The sequence below is a fragment of the Neovison vison genome, chromosome 2 (assembly GCF_020171115.1).
Source record: "Neovison vison isolate M4711 chromosome 2, ASM_NN_V1, whole genome shotgun sequence".
NCBI lineage: Eukaryota > Metazoa > Chordata > Mammalia > Carnivora > Mustelidae > Neogale > Neogale vison.
The window spans coordinates 13,708,454-13,732,648 of NC_058092.1; the positions used below are offsets into that span (position 1 = coordinate 13,708,454).

At 46.7% G+C, this 24,195-nt stretch overlaps 1 protein-coding gene across 5 annotated transcripts in view; it reads right to left on the reverse strand.

Moving 5' to 3' along the window:
* The window catches only part of UBR4 (ubiquitin protein ligase E3 component n-recognin 4), a 138,178-nt gene that overhangs the window by 47,562 nt on the left and 66,421 nt on the right, over positions 1 to 24,195 (reverse strand). For 2 of the 5 annotated variants that reach the window (XM_044237285.1, XM_044237287.1), the window contains 18 exons: positions 24,124 to 24,187; positions 23,552 to 23,686; positions 22,417 to 22,591; positions 21,406 to 21,546; positions 20,448 to 20,569; positions 19,668 to 19,779; positions 16,973 to 17,103; positions 16,674 to 16,851; positions 16,106 to 16,210; positions 14,408 to 14,545; positions 13,422 to 13,596; positions 7,443 to 7,539; positions 6,672 to 6,779; positions 6,120 to 6,236; positions 4,992 to 5,201; positions 3,014 to 3,163; positions 1,122 to 1,349; positions 275 to 353 (listed from right to left, as the gene is read on the reverse strand). In XM_044237285.1, the coding sequence (XP_044093220.1) occupies positions 275 to 353; positions 1,122 to 1,349; positions 3,014 to 3,163; positions 4,992 to 5,201; positions 6,120 to 6,236; positions 6,672 to 6,779; positions 7,443 to 7,539; positions 13,422 to 13,596; positions 14,408 to 14,545; positions 16,106 to 16,210; positions 16,674 to 16,851; positions 16,973 to 17,103; positions 19,668 to 19,779; positions 20,448 to 20,569; positions 21,406 to 21,546; positions 22,417 to 22,591; positions 23,552 to 23,686; positions 24,124 to 24,187 (2,465 nt within the window). The remainder of the gene's footprint in view (positions 1 to 274; positions 354 to 1,121; positions 1,350 to 3,013; positions 3,164 to 4,991; positions 5,202 to 6,119; positions 6,237 to 6,671; positions 6,780 to 7,442; positions 7,540 to 13,421; positions 13,597 to 14,407; positions 14,546 to 16,105; positions 16,211 to 16,673; positions 16,852 to 16,972; positions 17,104 to 19,667; positions 19,780 to 20,447; positions 20,570 to 21,405; positions 21,547 to 22,416; positions 22,592 to 23,551; positions 23,687 to 24,123; positions 24,188 to 24,195) is intronic. The other 3 variants (XM_044237286.1, XM_044237288.1, XM_044237289.1) reach the window with 3 other exon arrangements.

Sequence of the window (24,195 nt, forward strand, 5' to 3'; positions counted from 1 at the left end):
CGCTCCACAATCTGGAGGTCAGCGACTCCTACTATACCCCCATAGCACCCCACATTTTATCTATGACCCTTATCACTCTGAAGTTCTGTCTTGTCTTCTCAGTTGAACAAGAGTTTTATCTTAAGAACTTGAGAGGTCTTAGTTCTTAGTGTCTCGCTCATAGCCTCATCTCTGGTCTCCAGTTCAGTGCTTGGCACAGGGCAGTCCTCAGTAAACAGTTCTCAAAGAGATGAATGAATGAACAACAGCCACCAAAAGTCGCTGCACTGCTTACAGTCGTCTTTGATGCAGAATTTCTGCCAGTTGATGGTTCGCTGGGCAGCAATCTCGGCACAAGCCTTCAGGTGCTCCATCTGAAATGGAAACCGACCTCCACAACTGAGTAGAGCCACCAAGCAGCCTGCACCTACCACACCTGCTGCCTTGAAGGGTCTGTGCGAGGCTGCTGATCCAGTGCCCCGGGGAACCTGGGACCAAGGCCCACACACTGTCCCTTTTACTGAGCCTCCTCTATTCAGCTCCTACCACACAAATGTCCTTTGTTTGCAAGGGCACATCACACCACTCAGTAAAGCGGCAGTAAAGATAGGCCACGACGGAAAACGACAATCCAGTTTACTTTTTTCTTTCCTTTCCTTCCTCCCCTCCCAGTTTACTTTTTTCTTGTGAAAGCACAATAGTAAGGACACTAGTTTAGGAGAATACTGAAGACACTCTCACCTAGAGCGACCATGCAATATACTGTTTGCTTCCTCGAAGTCTGAACAATTTACCTTCAGACCCATCATTTCTTTAGTATTCAAAGGCAAAAATCAGAGGTTGGCAAATTCCAGGTCAGTCTTGCCCATATGAGCCAATGACACAAGGTAAGAAGCCCAAACCACTCCTCCTCATAATGGAGGTACCACTACCAGGTGGGAGAGGGAATGGTGAGGGGGAAATCACAGACCCTGAAGCCAACTACACTTAATATGCAGCATTATGGACCCACTCTGAGCTCGACTGCGGCCGTGACGTTCTCTGAATATACACAAGCCCTGTACTCCTCCAGCCGACTGCCTACCTCCCTGAGCCGCATCACATGAGGCTCCCTGCCCCACCGTCCCCCTCGCCACTCGTACCAGGCTGATGAGTGTGTCATACTGCAAGGCAGAGCCTGAGCTGGCTGTAACCACACTTGCCCGGAGGAATATCCCCTGTTCCTCCAGCAGCTTCTTGATCCCACGCACGTGGGAGTCCAGCGTGTGCAAATCCCGGAGCTGGCGGTACTTCTCCTTTGACCCACAGATGAAGAGCAGAAGTTTGCGGACTTGACGGCGCACAAATGGAGTTTGCTGGATCATCAGGTACTTGAGAGGAAAGGCAACACAGAGAGTCAGTGATTCAGGAACTGTGTCAACAGCAGTGCTCTGGGTCTTCTTGAACTTTTTTTTTTTTTTTTTTTAAAGATTTTATTTATTTATTTGACAGAGCGAGATCACAAGCAGGCAGAGAGGCAGGCAGAGAGAGAGGAGGAAGCAGGCTCCCTGCTGAGCAGAGAGCCCGATGCGGGCCTCGATCCCAGGACCCTGAGATCATGACCTGAGCCGAAGGCAGCGGCTTAACCCACTGAGCCACCCAGGCGCCCCTTCTTGAACTTTTGTAAGAAACACACACCAAGCTATTCCCTCATAGCCAAGCTAGACTCTAGTGAATTCAGTACTTCTCACAGAGTGGACAGGAAAAAGAAAACTGTCAAAGAGGGGAAAATAGCAATATTCCCACTCCCCTCCTGGAAGTCCTTTGGAATCTACAAGGAAGCTGACCTCCACTCCAGCCCACCCAGAATGAAATGGTCAAGAAAACATCTTTAAAATCTTTCAGGTCAAAGAAGTGGGGAAAAGATTAGGTTGTTGTTCCATCTATACAACCCAAAATGGTCATTGGGGGCTTGCTAACATGTCAGTCTTCCCAGAGTAAATCTTAAGCTCGCTGTGATAACGTGATGGCAGCGAACTGTGAGCTACCGTCCCTCGGCTGCCTCCAACCTCCCCCCACTACCCCGGCTACACACTGCTCTGCGATGGCCGGCCCAAAAGTGCACGAACTACACTGCTTCTCTGCCAGCTGGCTCCCCGTCACGTCCTGCAAGAGGGAACAAAAAGGGATACCAGAGGGCCCGAGGAAAAAACACTGGCTCCTTCTTGTCTGCCTGCTACCCTGACAGCAGCCCTTCGTTCTGGCAGCCTCCATCAGCTCTCCGGTATTCAAGGACAAACCAACTATAGTTGGCTTTAATCATCGGCTTTTTTCCACACTCCCAGAATCAACCGCATGACATCCCCTCAGAGTTCCTGGGGTATCAGAAGCAGCACCCCCTCCTCAGGTCCACCATACCGAATCCTCTTCAGACACAGGTCTGGGGTGGCTGCTGCCTGCAGCTAGAACGTTACCTCAACATTCCCTGTTTTTCTTTTCGGTTCCTTAGTGGCCGTTCAGCCAACTCCCTACGTTAAAATCTCTTTGTAATTCAACTAGCACATTTTCTGTTTTCCAGACAGGATCCAAATTATTAAAAACTCATCCCTTACCATCATACACAGAACAGTCAAACATACAGAATCAGAAACTAAAGCCGTGGCTTGTCCTGACAGCCATCTTCCGCAGCTTCACCACACAGCTCACCCGGCGCAAGACCGACCTGGCGTGAGCGGCGCGGCTAGGGGAAACGCTTCCTGACAGTGAGGACAGAAGGGGGCCATAAAGGCCATCAGAGCCAGGGTGCCTGAGTTGGTTAAGTGTCTGCCTTTGGCTCAGGACATAATCCCGGGGTCCTGGGATCGAGCCCCACACTGGGCTCCTTGCTCAGCAGGGAGCCCGTTTCTCCCTCTCCTCCTCACCCCCGCCCCCGTGCTTGCATCCACATGCGCTCTCAAATAAATAAAATCTTAAATAAAAGAAAAAGAAAAGGAAAAAAAAGGCAGTCACAGCAATGTCCTCTCCGTGACTGGCGCACTGCCTGGGCTTCACTTACCTCTGAGAGAAAGTAAAACCACGAATGATCAAAGACAGGAGGTGGGATGCGGGCGTTCGTGTCAGCAATCTTCTTGATTTGGTAAGGAAGCCTCAGGACCATCTCTGTCAGAAGCTGCGTATAGGCCTCAAACACATCAGCAGCATGACCCTGGGGGAAGAACATCTGTGTAAGAACCTATGATGGACAGGCGTCCACGACCATGGTCAGGAAAAGGGCGGGCTTACTGCTCATTAGGCACAGCTTACACCAGAGCTGTAAACAGCATCTTTCAAAGCTGGAGCCATCACTGCCTGACAGCTTGGTTTAAACCCAGCAAGGCCCCAGGCTCCAGGACACAGACCCCACTTGCCTCAAAAGTCCCAAAATTACACTCTGAGTTTTGCCCCTGGGCTGACTGTACTTTGCTTACACAAAAATTAAACTTCTAATGGGAAAAACAGTGGCCGTGAAGGATTTCTGACTTCCTGTGAGAGATGCACTCTATTCCCTAGTACCAAAACCTTCTAGGATATCAAGAGACTTTAAATAAACTGGGTGACTCAGTCAGTTGTACGGCCAACTCTGGATTTCAGGTCAGGTCAGGATCTGAGGGTCCTGGAATAAAGCCCCACCTCAGGCTCTGCGTTCAGCAGGGCGTCTGCTTGAAGATCCTCCCTCTCTCTCTGCCCTCCCCTCACCCGCATGCACGCGTGTGCACACGCATGTGCTCACTCCTTCTGAAAGAAATCAATCTTATAAAAAGAAAGAAACCAACCACCCAACCAAGGCAGCCAGGATCACTTAATGCATAGCCCACAGAGGAGGGGCAGCTGAGGGGTGTGAGGACGGTGGAAGCAGCAGCTATCCCGCAGGCCACATGGTCCCCCAGGAAGAGCCTACAAGGATTTGGGGCACAATGTATCTCACGTATTCAACCACTAGTTACTCATCGGGTCTTTGCCAAGCAACTAGGGGTGCAAACAAGGGGAAGACGCCACGTGTGCACAGGGGACTCTGGGGACCGAGGGCAAGACCATCTTGATCTGACCTGCTAGCAGGAAGTGCACGTTGGGGAGGTTTTTCCCAGGACCCAGCGTGTGAGCCAGGTCTTGCAAGACTAGGAATTAACTCAGAGGGGAAGCAAGCAATGCAGAGGGAGAGCAGCTCAGGACAGGAAATAGGAAGGCAGTATGCCGCATCTGGGCCAAGGCACAGGACGGGGGCTGCATGCCGGGGGCAGTAGTGACACAGCTAGAGAGTTAAGTTCATAGGTGGGGTACTCAAAGAACTTTTTGGCCTAAAAGTTCTAGAAAACCAGCAAAGGGTTAAGAAAAGAGAAGAACATGATGCGATTCACATTTTACGCCTGTTCTATCCATGTCGCAAAGCAGCTGGGAGTGTGCCGCGAGGGGCACTCGTGCCGCTGCCCAGACACAAACGTGCAGAAAAGGCACTGATGATGGACGTGGACAGGCCCTGGCGCACTCAGCGCTGGGCTTTCCTGCGTCAGGTCAGCCAGTGCTCACAACGACCCTACACAGCAAATCCTCGGTTTCCAGGTGTGCAAACCGAGGCACACGGAAGCTGCACATAACTTGTCCGAGCTTCCCAGCTGGTAAGCGGGAATGTTTGTTCCCAAACTCAGCTGATCAGAAAGCCCGTCTTCTAAACTAGCTCCCTCAACGGCCTCTGATGACAGCAGGGGGAGTTCCTGACACACACACACACACCTGTGACATTACCCTGCTCCCCTTTTTCTAAGGAAGTTAACATGAAAGGACAGGTCTATCTGATTTCATTCAGTTCCTCTGCTTTACAGTCAGGAGTCCGAACCCCAGCAGAAGGGCAGGACAAGTGGTTACTCACTAAACGGCACCAAGATCAAAGCCTCCGGCAGCCCCTTGCCCTGGCTCCTTCAGCCCTCCTCGCAGAGCACAAGGAGGAGAGTGCTCTGGAGGAGGGCAGGAGCGGTCCTTCGTCCGGGGAAAGGCCTCACCTTCACATACTGGCGGAGGAAGAATGGGCTCATGTCGGGCGGGGATGAAGTGGTGTGCGGTTTCAGCAGCTGGCTGGTGGCCACGGGCTCGTCGTCGTTCTGCTGGCTCTTCCAGTACTCCAGCAGGGATTTGAGCACGTGCAGGCAGTAGTCCACAGCGCCGGAGCTCAGCAGGGCTGCTGCTGTGGCGCTGGAGATGAGGGAAGACGACTGGGGGAAATAGGGAGGGAGGCAGAATGGCTTGTTAAGACCGCTGGGGGCAGGGGTAGGAAACCCACCAGTGACAGTCTCAGAGTGGGCCGCTGGGGGAGGGAGCTCATCTCTTGAGTTAGAAGTCCCCCAACTAATTCAAACACTCCCCATCTCTTTCCAACAATGGCATGTTAGGAACCAACCAACCCCAGGTCCTGGCTCTACTCGCCCACGCACACATGCTAGAGGCCAAGGGGGTCAAGGACTGGATACCTTCCCCTGGTAGGGGCAGGTTCTCTTCTTCCCTGGGCAACCAGAAAAGAAGCCCATTTCAAGGAGAGAGAAAACTTTCTACTCCAAGCACTTTTTAGCAACCCCACCCTCCAGACAGGGGCTCTCCCCACCAAACCAGCTTCTAAAGGAGATGGGGTAAGTGATCCCATGAATAAAAAAAGTGGGAGAAAAGCCACTGTAAATAAAACCATTAGGAGAGCCTTGCCAATCCCCGCAAACCCCACAGCTCATAAGCTCATTAAGATTGGATGCAGTCCAGCCTCCATTTCTACCTTCTCTGCTTTGTGTTAATCTCCTTTCCACCACACACACACTGCTTTCTCTCTGCTTTATTTCCATACCTTATAGCAACACACAGTAGGGGAATACTCTTAGCCACCCTGCAGCTGGCAGAACAGTCCCCCCTTTTCAATAATGGAACTTCCAACCCTGTAACCCCTCCAATGGAGGGATGGCTGGCAAAGATCAGGGCTTGGAAGGGATTCTGGAAAAGGTGGTGGCTCTGCTCTTAAAGAAGTGACAGCTTAGACTCCTTTCTCCTCTACAGCGACAACAGCCTATTCTAACTATCACCTCTGCCCGCAGTCCTAGCTGACAATCCTCTTACCTTTCCCCACACCCCCGTGCTCAAAGCGACAGTACCTCGCAGATGGAAGACTTGGATCCGGATTTGGTCCGGGACATGAAGACACTCAGGAGTCTCATTACGACCAGATGGACTTCATTCAGGGCACTGCGCTCATTCTTCTTGGAGACGTCCTGTAGGCAGACGCAAAGCCCAGAAGCCCGCACTTACTTTAAGCTTGAGGCATCCACTCAACAAGGTTCCCCTCAGCCTATCAGCAATAACTGTTCCTCACGTGGAATTAGAGTCAAAACAGGTGCCCGCAGGACTAGATCCGGATTACCTAGAGCCCAATACGCTTAAGAGACTGTATTAAGAGACAAACAACTAATTTACTGTTTTCAGCTTAGGGAACTACAAAAGGTACGTGAGGGCAGGCACTCAGTCTGTTTCTCATTTACATCCAGATCCAATAGGAGGCCTGGGCCGAAGAAGGCACTGCCAACATTTTTGTTCAATCAACAGAACTAGAGCCCTCAGTGGGTGATTATCCCTGAAACTAAGTGAAGTTCCTCTAAGAGAAGGACCTCAGTCCCTGTTTCTCACATGTCCGGACGCTCCAATCTTACCTTTTTGTCCATGCCCAGTTCAGCAATTAGCTGGGACAGCAGGTTGTCCAGGGCCCCCTTGTCTTTCTCATCTTCTCCATCCAGATCTGTAGTGAGCATCAGGATGACCTGGAAGTCAACAGAGAGAGAAAAACATGAGCGCCAGGACCCTAAAGAGGACTCCAAACACACATGGTTCAGAGGAAATCCCAATCTTCCTGACTACCCAATCAATCATAAATATAATCCACGAAAAGATCCTAAATCCCAAGGTATCCAAAGGTCTTTAAGTGTCCAGAGTCAGAAGAGTCAATTTTGGTACATGCCAACCTTGGCATCACAAAAAATGTTTTGCAAAGAGTTTGTAAAACAAACTGACTAAACTACATTATAACCAACCAAAGTGGCTTAACAGAGGGTGAAGGGCTGTGCTCAAAACTAAAGAACTTTCCGCTTAAGGGGAAGGCAGCTAATGGGAGAACAGCTACCAGACCACATTCCAACACGGTGTTAATAAAGACTCAACTACACACTAAGAATCTCGGGGGCAGACATTTGCTCCTGGCTCTGTCAATAACTAGCTGGGTGACTGCAGGCGTCTCTTTCAATTCTCTGACCCTCCGCCTTTTCATCTACAGCGTTAAGGGCTACAACTTGCAGTTCAAAATTGCATTCCATTATTCTATGACCTAACACCAAACAAAGCCTTATAGAGCCTCTAGAAGAGAGATGTGAGCATGCTGAACGGTGGTCCGACCACAGTGGGACAGACCCAGGTGAACTGAGGGATACCTGCATGTACGGGATGGCCCGGACACCTCCAACATTTCGTAACTGGGGCAAGGTTTGCAGAAGTCTCTCCAACAGCATCAGACGGACCATGTGCAGTCTAAAAGGCCAAGGAAAATACATGAGATGTGAGCTAGTTCACAATCACGAACCGGCTGAAAACAGTTTCCTCCTGCTACCAAAGTAAACAAAGAGCCTACTGCTTAGAAACAATCCTACCATTAGCAAAGTGTTCAGAAATGCCTATCTGGTAACACCACCAACACAGAAAGAGAAATCTCGCTCTGTTGAAAGGAACAAACTAGTCCAAACTACAACGGATGGCCCTGAAAACCCGCTACAGGAGAAGTTAGCATTTCTCAAGCAATCAGCCCTAGCTATTCTCAGTAGGGCACTCTGTGGCCTTTTCCAACACATGACCCCATCCTGCCTCCCGGCACTATCTTCTGGGACCCCTCCATCTACAAAGTCTGCGTTGTCCAGTTGCAGTGACCCAGTCCTTTTTTTTTTCTTGCTTCCCGGAAAGTCTGGCACTGCTTTACCCTCTCAACTCGCCGACCATTTTTCCTAGTGGAAAATTCAATCTCAACTCTACCCTTTCCACACTGGACCCATGAATTCTCCCATATATTCAGGGGGGCACTAACGTGGCGGGGCTTCCCTACTGTATGTGTGCCTCTGGCGCTCTAGTGAATATGCTGCTTCGAGAGAGGACCGAAATGAAAAGGAATTAAGTACAGTCCTGATGACAATCTGGTTGGCAGTCCCAACTAACGCACAATCATACACAGATGAAGAACACATTTGTGGCATCAATTAATGCCTTCACTCTCACAGTTCATAAACTGTTCTCGATTCATTTTACTTTACAGACTGTGTATAATAAACCACAGGTGTACATATGCCTAAAACACTGATTTTCATGTGTAACATATACCCAGGAGATAACTAGATTATTTTCAAAATATTAAAATTTCAATCTAAGTATGGGGTCTTGATTGATAAATGACCATGATTCCAAAAATAACTCAAAGGAATGAGCTATTAAAAGTCCTTCAGGGGCACCTGGGTGGCTCAGTGAGTTAAAGCCTCTGCCTTCAATTCAGGTCATGATCGCGGGGTCCTAGGGTCGAGCCCTGCCTGGGGCTCTCTGCTCAGCCGGGAGCCTGCTTCTCCCTCTCTCTCTGCCTGCCTCTCTGCCTATTTGGGATCTCTATCTGTCAAATAAATAAATAAAATCTCTTTAAAAATAAATAAATAAAAGTCCTTCAGAATACAGTCACACGTAAAAGTTCACACATACATCCAAAGAATAAAGCAAGCTGTGTAGGGACCAAATGAGTAAGAATTGCTCAGAAATGGGACACCTTGGTGGCTCAGTGCGTTAAAGCCTCTGCCTTTGGCTTGGGTCATGATCCCAGGGTCCTGGGATCGAGCCCCACATTGGGCTCTCTGCTCTGAGGGGAGCCTGCTTCCTCCTCTCTCTGCATCTCTGCCTACTTGTGATCTCTGTCTGTCAAATAAATAAAATCTTAAAGAAAAAAAAAAAAAGAATTGTTCAAGAATGTACAAGACACAGCAAAGAAAACAGGACAACAGCAGCTCAAATTTAGCAGTTCAGTTTCTACTGGCAAGATAAAACAGCAAGCTCTGAGATGGATGCAAGTCTTCAGATTGGCAGAACATACTTGTGAATGCACATGTATGAGAGAAAAAGGCAACAAAATGAGCAGAGTCTGGACCTGGACCAAGATGCTGCCAGACTACAGCTTTTTAAACTCTTAGAATCTCACAAAAAAAGTAAACCCTATACCAAAGATTACAAGTTCCATTTGTTTAGTGACTTAAAATAAAAACAAATTAGTTACTATATTATTTCAAGTAAGTCATTTAATAATTACTCGATTAACTTATCCTTAAAAAAAAAAGTTTAATTATAACCACATTAGAGGCACCTGGGTGGCTCAGTTGGTTGAGTGTCTGCCTTTGACTCAGGTCATGATCGCAGGGTCCTGGGATCAAGCCCTGTTGTCAGGCTCCCTGCTCTGCAGGGCAGGGGTGGGGGGGAATGCCTGCTTTTCCCTTTCTTCCCCACTTCTGCTCTCTCTCGCTAGCTCTGTCACTGTCTCTCTCTCAAATAAACAAAATCTTAAATTAAAAAAAAAAAAAGACACTTTAGACTTCTACTAACATGGCTAGGTTACCTAAAACAGTCCTCCTAAAAAACATTAAAATTCCAAAAAAGACAGAGTATCATTTTAGAAGCAATGTGGTGTCTCAAGAAACTTGAAAGGACTGAATTCACACAGTATGTTCCCCAACCATAGTAAATTAAATTGGTAACAGAAAAGTAATTAGAAATTCCCCAAAGGTATGGCAATTAAGCCACATACTTCTAAATATCCCATGGGCCAAAGATGAAAATTACAACAGAATTTAGAAAACATTCTGAACTGAACAGCAATAAAAATATAACACATCAAAATATATGGGCCCCAGCCAAAGAAGACTTTAAAGGTGTTCAGAGAGAAATACCTAGTTTTAAATACGTATTTAAAATGAAAAGTTTGGGATGCATGGGTGGCTCAGTGGGTTAAGCCTCTGCCTTCGGCTCGGATCATGATCTCAGGGTCCTGGGATCGAGCCTCACATTGGAGACTCTGCTCAACGGGGAGCCTGCCACCCACTCTGTCTCTGCCTGCCTCTCTGCCTACTTGTGGTGTCTGTCAAATAAATAAATAAAATCTTAAAAAAAAAAAAAAACCCATTATTTAAAAAATAAATAAATAAAATTTAAAAAATAAAATGAACGGTTTAAAATCAGTGATTCAAGTTTCTATCTTATTAAGCTAAAAAAAGAAGAAAAAATTAACTCTCAAAAGGTACCGTAAAAGCTTATTAAGCAAAGAAAGGAAATATGAAGAATGGAAATAAAACAGAAGAATGGACATAAAACATAAAAGCCGAAGTTGGTTCCCCGTAAATAAAGTTGGTAACTCCAAGCAAAGCTGACCTTTGAAAAAAGAACACACATATAAGTTACCAACATTAAAAATGAAAAAAGGTACATCGCTACAGACCCTAAAGACATTAAAAGGATGATTAAAAAAAATTATAGGGGCTCTTGGTGGCTCAGCTGATTAAGCATCTGACTCTTGATTTTGACCCAGGTCATGATCTCAGGGTCCTGGGATCAAGACCTGCATCAGGCTCCCTCTCTCTAACTGCCTCTCTGCCTACTTGTGATACATATCTCTCTCTCTGTGTCAAATAAAGGAGTAAAATCTTAAAAAAAAAAAAAAAAGTCCAGAACCAGATGACTCCACTGCTGAGTTTTTACAAGAATTTACAGGTGTACTAACAACGCCATCACACGAACTCATCAACTTTTTTCTTGCTTCCAAGAGTCAGACGCTTAACTAACTGAGCCACCCAGGAGCCCTCTATTTCATGTTTTATGCCCGCTACTCAAATAGATCTTAAGAAACCAAAAATAATTAAGCACAGTAATTTTTTTTTTTAAAGAAATAAAGATACCATGAGACATGGAAAAAAGACTACGATAGTAAAACTATGTAAATAGAGTCCCAGGAAGAAAAATGACAGAAAATGAGGCAGAAGCAATATCTAAGGAAACTAATAGATGAGCATTTTTTAGAATAGAAGACTCTAACCCAAACATTCAGGAGTCCCTCCTGAAGCAGAATAAATATAAAGAAATCTATCCTGGGGCGCCTGAGTGGCTCCATCAGTTAAGCGTCTGCCTTCGGCTCAGGTCATGATCTCAGGGTCCTGGGATCCAGGCCCACACATGGGTCTCTGCTCAGCGGGGAGTCTGCTTCTCCCTCTCCCACCTCCCAATCGTGCATGCACACATTCTTGCTCACTCTCTCTCTCAAATAAATAAATAAAATCTTAAAAAGAAAGAAAGAAATCCATCTGAACTATATCCTAAATAAAGATCTTATAAGCAGCAGTAAGGATACTATATTCAAATAAACAGCGGTTATGACAGCAGGTCACTTCTCACTGACAGTAACAGTGGGTATCATTTTAATTTGTGGGGAGAAAAACTACCGGCACTAAACTATAGACCCATCAAAAACATGCCCACAAAATGTGAGCTGAATGAACACATTTCCAGTCTAAGAAAATATGCGATTTTATAAGTGGTGGCCCTTCCCTCATGGAAAAATCTAAATGACGCACTTCAAGAAGAAATGATCCTAGACAGAAGGTCTGACACGCACAGGCAAATATTGAGCACAGAAAGTGGTACGCATGTGAGTAAACATGAACAAACACTGACCATGCAAACTGTACAAAACAGCAATAGTACCTTGAAAAAGCTTCAAAAGCCTTTTTTGAAAAAGAATTAAAACACACAAAAATAACAGCCTGAATTGATAAGAAGGGGTCAAGTCTTCCAACGTCCTCTATATTATGCAGGAAGAAGATGCAACTGTGAGATAAATTTAGTTTTGGGTAAGTTAAATGTACATGTTGAATAACCAGGGTAACCACCAAAGACTGGAAACCGTGAACAACCTGCAAATGTAGGAGAGGGGCAGAAAACAGAAAAGAAAAAGGGGGGAAAACATAGCAAACTGACCCAAAAGAGGACTGCAAAGACAAAAAAACAGAAACAGGCAAAACAAATAAGCAGCAGGAAGTAAATGGTAGGCATAAATTCCAATTCATCAGTAATTAACACTTATCACAAATGAACCTAACTGTTTCAATTCACAAGCAATGGCAGACTGGATTAAAAATGTTTTAAATAAATTTCAAAAAACAAAAAATCGCAAAGACCACATCTCCAAACACATGGAATTAACCTAGGCATCCTGTTAAGAGAAAAAGAAAAAGATTAAGTAAAAACCCCTTTATGGTAAAATGTTAAAAAACAGACTCCATCAAAATATCATCATTTAGTGGAGCCAGAGGTCACCCTCATCCAAGAGATGTTCCAAGAACTGAAGCTGAAGCGGTAGGAAACAGGGAGTATAGGAGACACTCCTTGAAGTCCTCTGAAAACGTCTTACGCCTGCCAGTTTCAATGACCTTCTATTTGAATAGAAATCATAGAATCCAGGGCGCCTGGGTGGCTCAGTGGGTTAAGCTGCTGCCTTCGGCTCAGGTCATGATCTCAGGGTCCTGGGCCCGCATCGGGCTCTCTGCTCAGCGGGGAGCCTGCTTCCTCCTCTCTCTCTCTGCCTGCCTCTCTGCCTACTTGTGATCTCTCTCTGTCAAATAAATAAATTAAATCTTTAAAAAAAAAAAAAAAAGAAATCATAGAATCCAAAATGCTAGTTATTTCTGCACTGCACTAATGTGAAATTTTGGGGCCTCAACAAATTTAATAAACATTAGATCGCAAATGTGCTTCTCCAGTCTCCCCTTCTCAGTTAACAGCTATGTTCACTCCACCAATCCAGTAGCAACCACCACCAGAACTTCTTGAAGGGGATGGAGCAGATTTTATAGATTACTTCCAGTTTGCCAAATGCCCTCCCACTGGTATTTCTAGACGTAAATATGTATTTGGTCTGCCTTATTTCTCTGTTACCTTGTAGACACACTGAACAATGAGCCATTTCTAGCATATATGTAATAGCCATCACTGTTGAGCCTAGAAGAGTGCCACTTCTAAAAAGAATGCTACAAAGTGAGTTTATGGGGAATGATGAAACAAGAGAGAGCTAAGCAGGAGGATACAAGTTTTCAAGACAATCACTTTACAGTAATAAGGAATATTGAGGGGCCTTAAGAGAAGGAATATGTTGTAATCTCTCCACAGTTAATTTGATGTAATTCTAATTAGGACAAAGAAGCCAGGCCTAGAATGTTTCCTACGATCTTGAACCATTTCCTGAGTTTATTACCTGCATATTCAAAAAAAAAAAAAAATACCCTATTAACATCTCTTATTCCCGAAATACTCTCCCATAGCCTCCTGACTGCAAATGACCAGGTCCTAACCTGTTGCTAGTGTGGACATCGCCTTCCCCTTCCCCTTCGCCTTCTCCCTCGGAGCCATCTCCCTCCTGGTGTCCGGTGGTGGTGCTGATGGCGCCAGTGCTGGAGCTGACACTGCCTGGTCCAGCTGGGTGCCCCTCCACTGTGGCATCACCATAAGCACTGCTCCGGCCAGATACTAGAGGGAAATGGTTAAAAAAAAAGTGTAAATCAAATCCTCAAGCATGACAGAATCCAATACACTCTGAAGTCAGCAATAGTTCAGAGATGCCTGTTCAGAGAATTTTTTTCTTCTCTGTGAAGAAGAGAATAAACAAGGACTGAATTCAAGATTCTGGCCCGAGAGCACTATGCTACAAGACTCTCAGGGCAGCCCCTCACCCTTCTGTGGTAGGTAAGATCCACCTACAAGAACAACCTCTGCTGTTGATGCATTTCCATCTCCTACCCAGGGAAAATGTACACGGACTCGGGAATCTAGGAATTATCAGCTACTCTTAGTCCCTTCCCTAAAAATATTTTGCTATCTGATTTTTAACCACAGGCTGGCTTATAAGGTCAAACCAAAACGGCATGCTTCCTCACTCCACAGCCCCACCGAGTCAGCCGCAGACAGTGAGGGCAGCCCGCTATGTTCAGAGGAAGACTGCCCCCCAACAGCGGGGACAAAAGCCACAGTATGATGGATTTCAAGGTTATACCGTAACTATTTTAGATTACTCCTGATTTGGGATAACAAATATCCTTGCTTTCTTCCAATAAGACACAATTAAAATCTGCCTGTAAAATGTTCCAACATTAACCACGTCATGCCTAAGCTCCTATCACTAAACATTTGAAACTCCAGTATTTAGGTCAAGTTAATCCCACCAGACTTTCAGTGAGTCCTCAAAATTTCCCTTTGCTGACATCAATCCCAGGAGCCAGTGAGAGATTCCTAGTGCGTTTCCACCCCTGCCCAAGGAGATCAGGACGTTCAGCCACATTACCACTGTGCTCGCCAGCCACCGAGTCCACAGCGCTTCCCCCGCTCTCCGAGCCCACGCTACCACCATGGTCAGCAGGGGAGGTCCGAAGGGTGGAGCCATCAGTCGCTGCCGTGCTGCCCTCGTCATCCGAGGCTGGAGCTGAGAGAGTAACGAGAGCTGTTACAGGTAAAAAACCCCTCCTGGGGGGCGACAGCATCAAACCACATAGCGCAGAGGACACGATGCAGTTTATACACCCTGTCATCGAAGGAAAAAGGGAAAGATCGGCTTTGCTGGTTCATCAGCAACAGGAACAAACACTATACATGGAGCGTTGCAAACAGTACTGAGACAGAGGGAAACCCCAGCTCGCTGGGCATTTCCTTTGCTGCTACACTATAGTGCAAGCAGCGCAGAGATCCAACGAGAATCTGTGAGTTGGACGCTCAGTTTTAGCTAGAATGCCCCATGGCCACCACTGTCTAGGTGTTACTGACACCTGCTGAGATCAGAAACTACCCATGACCAGTCAAAGCATGGGACTCTCAATTTTAATGAGATTTGTTTTGCAAGCAGTTAATTTGTGCTTATGGTAGAAAATCACTTGTCATGAGCTCTTGAATCAACCTTGTTGGTTTGTTGGTTGGTTGGTTTGGTCAGGTGGTCCAGAGGGGAGCTCATGGGGAAATTTCACCCCTCCTCATCATCCTCCTTAGACACTAAGAATGAAGCAAGGAAATCCCCCAGAGACAGCCACAGCATCCAGGATCAGGGCTGAGCTGAGACAGGAGGAAAATGCTGAATGAGATACATGGGGGAGGAAAGCCAAGACAGCCACAGAGCACAAGAGAACACAATCGGCACAGCATGACAGCCACCTCCAAGCCTTAGGGGACAACAGCTAACGAGAAGTGAGGAAAGCGACACGCATGGCAGCAGGTGAGAGGGGACAGCCAATGTCTCCCTTTCTCTTCTACCCAGAGTAACACTCCCAAGAGAAGAGAAAGAAAGGGAAGAAAAGAAGAAAGAAACACAGGGAAGCAGCACTTGGGAAAACTCTAACCCAACCCTTCCATTCCTCAGGTGATTTTCCAGGGGATCATTCAGGTGTTCCCTCCTCCTCTAATTGGTCCAACTCTCTACTCAGGACATTTTCTTTTCCTTTACCAGATCAGCAAAGAGACTGAGTGCAAAGACAAAAGGACATCTGAAGAGCTCCTACGCATTTTAACTGTTCGCATTTTAACTGTCCACACACCGCTATCTCCCAAGCTCACAGCCCTGGCGGTGAGCCACGCTGACCTGAGGCAGGACTCGGCTTCCTGCGGCTTCACTTTTACTTGTAAATGAAGAGAAAACAGTGCATGGCACGAGCTCTACTTCTCCTCTCCCTGCTCCTGTTGTCTAAACGGTCCAGACTCTGGTGAAGAGCCCTAAAAGCTGTCACTGCACCCCTACACCCTGCAAGCCGCTCTCTTGGCCTCTCCCTGGGAACCAGCAGGAGCCAGGCAGCATGCAAAGTGTGAGGAAGCAGAGCCATGAGCGCCTTTGCCAAGCTGCAGCACTGTGCCCTCCATGCCCGTATTTCTAAAGCAAAGGCAGAAGCAGGAAGTCCAGAATGGCCTGTCAAAGCAGCTGCCCGTTCCACTCTCACAGCACTGGAAACAAGGCTGGAGGGTCCTGGGGCCCTGAGCCGTGCTCCTTGCTGTGGACAGTTACCTGATGCTGTGGTGTCAGAGAGGGTTCCTGCGTCCAGAGAGGAAGAGCTGGGTGCCTGGCCGGACAGCCCCAGGCTCTGCAGGCCCAGGGCACTGCTGCTGCTGCCTGGGAAACAAGTGGAGAGTGAGCACAGCATTCCCTCCAATCCCCCTCCACAGCGCTGCTTTGGCCACCTGCTGCCCTCGGGAGCCTAAACTCACCAGCGTGTGACCCCCTCTGGCCTAGAGGAAGTTCATCAACAGCCGCCACCGTCTACCCACCAAGTTTGGCTACAGACATGGTGGAAGGCTTCCTTCAGCTCAGGCAAGACACAGGCTGGAGTAATCTAACAGATTTGGGAGGAAATAATCCCCAAAGACCAAACTAACGGAAATGAGGAGACGGACTCCCAGATGGCAAATCCCACCACGTCCCTCTCACTCTCCACCTGTGTCTCTGAACAGCTCTCACCCAGATCAACCTCTCCCCAAATCTGGGGACAAGCTAAGTCAGCTGGGTATCAGTAACTGCCAAACCCTCTTTGCTGTGCAAGGCCACTGGGCGGCTCTGTTCCTGGCATGGCCTCTACCTTGCTGGTCCTGCTGCAGGCTCAGGGCAATGGCTAGTTCAACCATGGTCTCATCATCTGCATCAGGCGGGATGTCCAGCATGGGGGGGAAGCCCTCTGCACCTGCCAGCAGGGCCTCCAGGGGAGAGGGGTTGCCATTGTTGACATTTTCGGCTGTCTCCAGCACCATCGACTCAGACTGCAGAGAGAGAGCGCTGTCAGTGTCCCATGGTAAACGGCAGCTTTTACAGGTGCACAGAGTGAGAGCCGGAAGAGAGCTGTGGGACTCGTCCTCCCCTCTCCTGCTGCCAGAGACTCACCACCATCTCAAAATCTCCATGGTCCACCTCACTTTGTTCCTGGCTTTCCTGACGGATGTGACCACCATTCGGAATCCCTGATGACTGCATTTTCTCGTCTGCATCATCATCGTCATCATCATCCTTGTCTCCTGAGTCAGAGAAACCCCAGTCACCTGAAGATGCCTGTTCTTTCCTCCCTTGGCATGTGGTGCGATAAGTCACAAAGCAACACAAACCCGAGACAAGCTACCAGTGAGAGCCCTATGCTTCAGAGGGAAGCTTCGAGGTCATCCCAGCCTTTTCCTCCCACTTCCTGGACCCAGCAGGATCTGGGAAGATGGGGTTGGCAGTGATAGTTTGTCCCCTTAGGAAAATACCTTCCCATAGCCGATGATGTGACAAAAACAAAAACAACAAAACAAAACAAACAACAACAAAAAAAAAAAACCCTTGGATTCCCAAGAGATTTCCAAGGGCAGAGAAATAAAAACCAGGAGACCCCATGAGCTCCTGCCAACTCCCAGGAGACCTTGGGAAGACCAGGAAAATACTACACCGGAGATGTTTATCTGTGATGTCACGGTAGCTCAGAGTATCATTTTACTCCCACCCAAGATAACTGGGTCAGTGTAGTTGTTTTCATGCTACATAATCCTTACGAGGAGAACGAGAGCTGAAATGTAAAACCACCGCGTGGAAGCTGAAGGACACCACTGCAAGTCCTGCCCAAGCTGGCTTCTGTGTGAAGAAAGCCCCCCGCATAAAGGAGAAGTCAGGGCTAGACTCCTAGTTGTCAGGAGAGGGGGGAGCCCTCAACTTCCACTCACTGGGTTGTGCGGGATGTGAAAACAGGCGACCGTGGCCTGAAATGGAAACACCGCTCCCTGTACTCGAGCTTCTCGCCAGAGAAAAGCAGCACACACAGTTGCCTAACTCAAGCTTATGTCAACAAATGATATTCAAGGAAGATTTATAGATGACCACCGAGTTGCACACGTTCCTTTAGATCTGCAACTGTACCCCCGGCCACATGTGGCTAGTCCAAGTGGAGATGTGGTTTTAGTGTAAACTACCCACTAGATTCTAAAAGCAATGCAAAAAAAAATTTACAGAAAGGAAGATTTTTCAGGGAACCTAAGTGGCTCACTTAAGTGTCTGCCTTCGGCTCAAGTCATGGTCCTAGGGTCCTGAGATTGAGTCCTGCATCCGGCTCCTTATTTGGCAAGGAAGCCTACTTCTCCCTCTGCCTCTGCTCCTGCTCATGTGCTCTCTTTCTCGTTCACTCTCTCAAATAAATAAATAAAATCCTTTAAAAAGAAAAGGCAACAATTCTTTTTTTTTTTAATTTTATTTATTTATTTGACAGAGAGAGATCATAAGTAGGCAGAGAGGCAGGCAGAGAGAGAGGGAAGCAGGTTCCCCGCTTAGCAGAGAGCGCGATGCGGGGCTCAATCCCAGGACCCTGAGATCATGACCTGAGCTGAAGGTAGTGGCTTAACCAACTGAGCCACCCAGGCGCCCCCAAAAAAGGGAATCTTTCTCATTAATTTTTCATATTAACTCCCTTAAAACTGTATTTTTTTTATATGCCAAATGTATTTATCTTTGCTCTTTATAATGGGGTTAATAGAAAATTAAAAATTACACATGTGACTTATGGTGGAAATTTCATCTGGAGCAAAACTAAACAACAAAGAGTTATATAATAATGAATGTATCCACATTCAGATACTTTGCAAAACTGCTTTAACTAAAATGCTCAATGTTATGCCCTTGACTTATGTGCAAGTATATCAGGAGGGAAATCTCATGCGATATTTGCTATCAAACCAATTGCAGGTTAAGTTCACTGGGGCTACTACCCCTTACGCAGCAAAGCTGGCCCTTAATGAAGAGTTTTTTTATGCCACAAAAAATATGGTCATGTGATTTTTTGACTATTCTTTTTTTTTTTTTTTTTTTTTAAGATTTTATTTATTTATTTAACGGGCAGAGCTCACAAGTAGGCAGAGAGGCTCCCCACAGAGCAGAAAATTCTATCCTAGGACCCCAGGATCATGAACCGAGCCGAAGGCAGAGACTTAACCCACCGAGCTACCCAGGGGCCCCTATTTTTGTGACTATTCTTAATTTTGCTATAAGCTCTTGGGACGCTTTCAGTCAAAGAGAAGACCCTCACTTAGCAATAACACGAGCCACATCAAGAATCTCATGATAGAGATTTTCTGCACCAGGGGCATCTGGGTGGCTCAGCTGCTTAAGTGTCCAACTCTTTTGATTCTGGCTCAGGTAATGACCCCAGGGTCATGAGATGGAGTCCCGAATCAGGCTCCATGCTCAGCCAGGTAGTCTGCTTAAGATTCTCCACCCCCCCCCACTTCTGTCCCTCTCGCTGCTCACGTGCATGCACACACTCTCTAAAATAATTAAATCTTAAAAAATAAAAAAGACATTTTCTGCATCCTTGACTTGCTTTTACTATTACATCTTTATTTTCCTATGGCCTCAATTTTTTTTTTATTCTACTTACCATATGCATTTTTAAGTATCCCCGTAAATTCTTCATGGAATAAGGTAGGGTAAAAACAATGGATACATAAACAGAAGTTTCCAGGACCTTGGTCCACATGAGCAATCCCTCCTAAGGCTATACCTCCCTTTCCCCCAGCCCCACCACATGCACACACAAGCCTAAACCCAGACCTCACATTACCCATTGGAGTGTTGCTGCGAGGAGAGGAGGGCAAGGTCACATGTCTCCGCTTGTTCCTGGGCCTTAGGACTCGAATTAGAGCTTGTTTACAAGAGAAGCTCACAGCAGGATCCTGATGTTAAAAACAAACAAACAAAAACATGCTTACGTTTTACATTTGTAATTCATGAAATAGTCTACAAAGGACTTTCTTTTCTGGCCAATCACTGACACACATGTGGAGTATCTCTCTACCTACCCTCACCTGCAACTGTGCTGACCAAGTTCAATATTAATCCCACTTCCTGATGTGGCATAGGTAAGACCCTTCCCCCATGTCCCCGAATCTCAGTTCCTGGTAAGACACCGGAAGGTCATTTGCTACTGAGGTCACACTGTCTCTCCACAAATGGATTCTGGCTTTTTGTCAGATAGCAGACTCATCTTAAGCACTGGGCTAAAGTCAGTACTTCTAACGCTCCGCCTCTATGACACCGTCCCTGGAAATGCATCTTGATGATGTTCATTCACAGGCTCATTTAAGTAACAGCACTAACAACACAGCAACCACCAGTACATTCCCTTGGGATTTAGCACCTAACAAGAAAAACAAAACCCATCTCCATTTCAAACCCTTCCCTTGCATGGAATGAATGAGATCATAAAGCTTTTATCAACACTTAAAAACTTTCTTCACACAACCTTCTACTGTATTTCATTAATTTAACAAACTTGTTTAAAAGAAAAATTTCTAGACATTCCCAGACCAGTACAAAATCATCTGGGATGAATGATACGTACAGGACACAGCAGCATCTGCATGTAGATCTTGGCTGCTGTATTAATACAGTCCAGCTCACAAGTACAGTAGCCGTGAACGATGTCTACCAGGGCATTGACGGTAGCTTCGATATGAGTCAGGCCTACAGGGGAGGAAAACATGGTAGGAAAACGTCCAGCTACTTGAGAATCTAGAATAAAGGTGAGTGCCAGTTCTGATCCCCACATAAAGGTCAGACTAACAGAAAAACGAAAGGTGCGCACACAGCACACACGTACAGATTGTAGGCTGTCAGCATTATTTGTGACTTGCTTTATTAACGTCTCATCTCCGAAACGATCTCAAAAGCCCTTGCAGGTATCCTGCTTCACAGAAATAAGTAACTCTCTACTCTTGGAAATCAAAAGACAGGGCAGGAAAGTGTGAAGAGGTGAGCAGATTGTACTTGTTCCCCACAATCCCCGAACCTTAGGTGATGATAAACTCGGCCTCTGACCTTTTTGGTTGACTGCCCAAGCAACCTCAAACACAAACGGGCACCAGGGCTCGCTCTACTTTCCTAGACTGCTCTTGGGATCCTTACCTTTCCACTTAAGCTTTGGACAGTGAGAAGTCAGATGCCAAACACAGGAGTAGCTGGGAAATAAAACAATTCTCAAGATGATGCTTCACTCTCACCTTCTGAAGTGGCTTTGCCCAAGCTTTCAAAAACACTTTTAAAACACTTATAACTACCACTGAGGATATACAGGAACATAAAAATTCCTCTTTATGTGAAATATTCAACCCCACAGGAGGAGCTACAGTACCAGAAAATCCCACTTCTTTGCCACACTGCTATAACTCCTGTGTCTAAAAGAATGCACTGATCTTCCACTAATTCTGGAAGAGACAGATGTTGAAGCAAAAGGATAAGGGTTCAGCCTGTTCGAAGACAGAACTCAGACTGGGCTTCAACTATCCCTTTAAATATGGTACCTGGCAGGCAGGCAGGTGCCAAGAAGGCATTCTTGGGTTTGGATGCGTGGAGTTTCCAGAAGTGGTTCACCAGCTGGGTGATGAAACTACAGCAGTCTCCTTCCAGCTGCTTCTGAGGTTCTCTCCCCTCATCCACTCCTTCTAATAGAACAGGAGAAAGAAAATGATTAACGATGGTAAATCTGACATGGAATTTAATTTGTTTTAAGGTTAACTCAGGTCAAGGAAGCTTGCCTGGGGAGGGAGTTTCAAGTGGGGCCCCAATCAATATGCCAACTATCCCTAGACTCCAGCAGGCACATCTAGGAAAAAAACAGTCTGGGAAAGGAATATCACAGAAAACATTGTATGTTAGAATTAAGTAGAAAGGGGAGCATTCAGGATCTTTACAGCAGACTCAGGGATTTCAGGTCCAACTACTCAACTTCTAAAAACTAGGGGAACAGCTGAGATTTTTCTGACATAATTCCTGGATAAGAACATTAGGAGGAGGAACCACTCGACGACAGCAAATGGGAGTATGCAAGTAACAGAACTGTAGAGGCATCAATAAGCTCTATGTGATAACGCAAAACAAGTCAGGTACCCAGCCAACATGAGGAGAGACGAGGAAACACAATCAAGCACTCAGAAAGCCCACAGCAATGTTAATAAAACACTGGCCAAAGAATAGCACGAAAGCAAGATTTGACCCTATTGTTTTAAAGCAACCGGGCCAAAGCTTAGCTTTGCCCTGAAGATCCCAAAGAGATAGGTAATTCAGAGACAGATTATATCCGACATGCAGAGCACTAAATAAACTCAAGATTTTCCAAGGGTTAAGCAGTGGGAAAAGTATTTGCTTAAATGGTAAAATCTCAATGTCAAAAGCCCTACAAGGTACAAAGACGAGTAAAACCCATCTCACAGCATGCAGTCGGGCAGAGGCCAGAAACAACAAGAGGAGGAGGAGAAGGTATAGAAGATGCATCAAGCAGATTTCAGGACCACGACCATGTAGGCCAAGTTCACCTGTTTCCATTGGGGGCAGCTTGGACTCCGTAAAGTGGACAAGGTTGTTAGGGCGCATGATGGCAATGGAGCGAGCTGTGATCACCAGCCTCTGGAAGACCTCAGGGTCCAAATCCTTGCCTTCTTTGCTGGATGTGTTGAGACACTGCACAGCTTTGCTCAGCAAGGCCTGATCCTATAACGAAAGGATCACAGGGGATGAACCAAAAGCAAGGGCTGGGTAGAGTTAATACCTAAAACAAAGAGAAAAGGTCAGCTGGCAGGTCATCAGGATGGCCACCTGGAGAACAGGTTAGTTACCGCCAACTACCTGGAACAAGTCTTCAAAGCAGTCCAGTACAGGTAAACTTCTTAAATCATGAAACATTAAAGGCACAAAATTCGAAAGTCATTAAGTACTGAAGGACGATGGGAAAATGTGGAACCGCCTGATTCTCTAGAATTGTAACATCCCAGATGATTCTGCTAGAGCAGAAAAGCCATTTCTCTGTAAGTTCCTATCGCCCAAGGACTGTTTCTACATCTGCCATCCCTCAAGAGGTTCAACAGGTTCAACTTGCATTTCGCAAGCCTCTGGGCTGGAGGCACAAAAGCTCACCAAGGCGCCTGGGCTGCTGGCTTCTTCCTCAAGGAACTGAAACAGTCACCTTTGCCATCTATGGCAACTGGCCCAACGTACTGCCCTCAGCTCCCACTCTCAGTATAAGTGAGACCCAACCCCCTCCCCCGACCCCAGATCTCCCCCTCAGAATCTCTCCAACAACCATTCGGCAATTTCCTCACAAACGAGGACACCTAAGCGAGAGCTGTGCCACAGCTGGAGGAGGGACCTCAGTGATTCCCCTGCCCTTGCTCTTTTCCAGAGAAACCAGTCTCACTTAGATCTTGCGGCTCCTACTAGTGACAAAAAAAATCAATGCAAACCAGCGGCCCATTAGTTGGCTTGTCCCCAGTTTTGAGGGGGAGTTGTTCGTTTCTCAGGAGAGACTTTAGAGAGTGTGGGTATCTCATCTCAATGACTTCACTGTGTCCTCCTCGCTTTCCACATGAAAAGCCAACTGGCCTGATCCCTGTCAGTACCAAAACTTCCAAACCTTGCCCTGCTACAGAGGGCATCCAGGGAGGGAACGATTACCTTGTGGCTGTGATAGGCCGAGCGGCTGGTGTGCAAGCTGGCCAGAAGGCTCTTAGACTGCTGCTGAACGCTGGCAGGGGCTGGCAGGGACAGCAGCAGAGTGGCCAGCTCCTGAGCTGCGTTCTTGTTTCTCTCCTGATGCGGAAGACAGCAGGGTTAACGCTGACCCCACCAAATCCATGCAGAACTAACTGTGTACACGCTGCCCTTCCCCCTTCCTTTTTTCTAGACCACAAGGGCTAGATTATGCCACATGAACTGCTAAGAGCAAAATGAAAAATTTCAGAAATTACAATCCTCCCACAAGACAAGAGCAGGAATTGAGTCCAAGCCTACGACTCCTGGAAACACTGTTCTTTTTGCCAGCACTCATCCTAGTCCATGAAACACTCTCACAATGGATCCCCCAAAAGTAGGACAGAGGCCTTAAGCTATAGACTTCTATGGTGCTTTCTTGCAAATCAAGATCATGCTATAAACACTCTTCAGCTGCAAGGCCTCGGGCCTCTGACAACTGCACTGACTTCCTGCCTCTTTGGAAGGCTCCCATGCGCTTTGAAAAAGTCACTTGCCTTCTCGATGATTGGGCCAACAGCAAAGCAGCTTTCCAGGGCTTCTAAAGAACTCACAACCAGCCTAGGGAG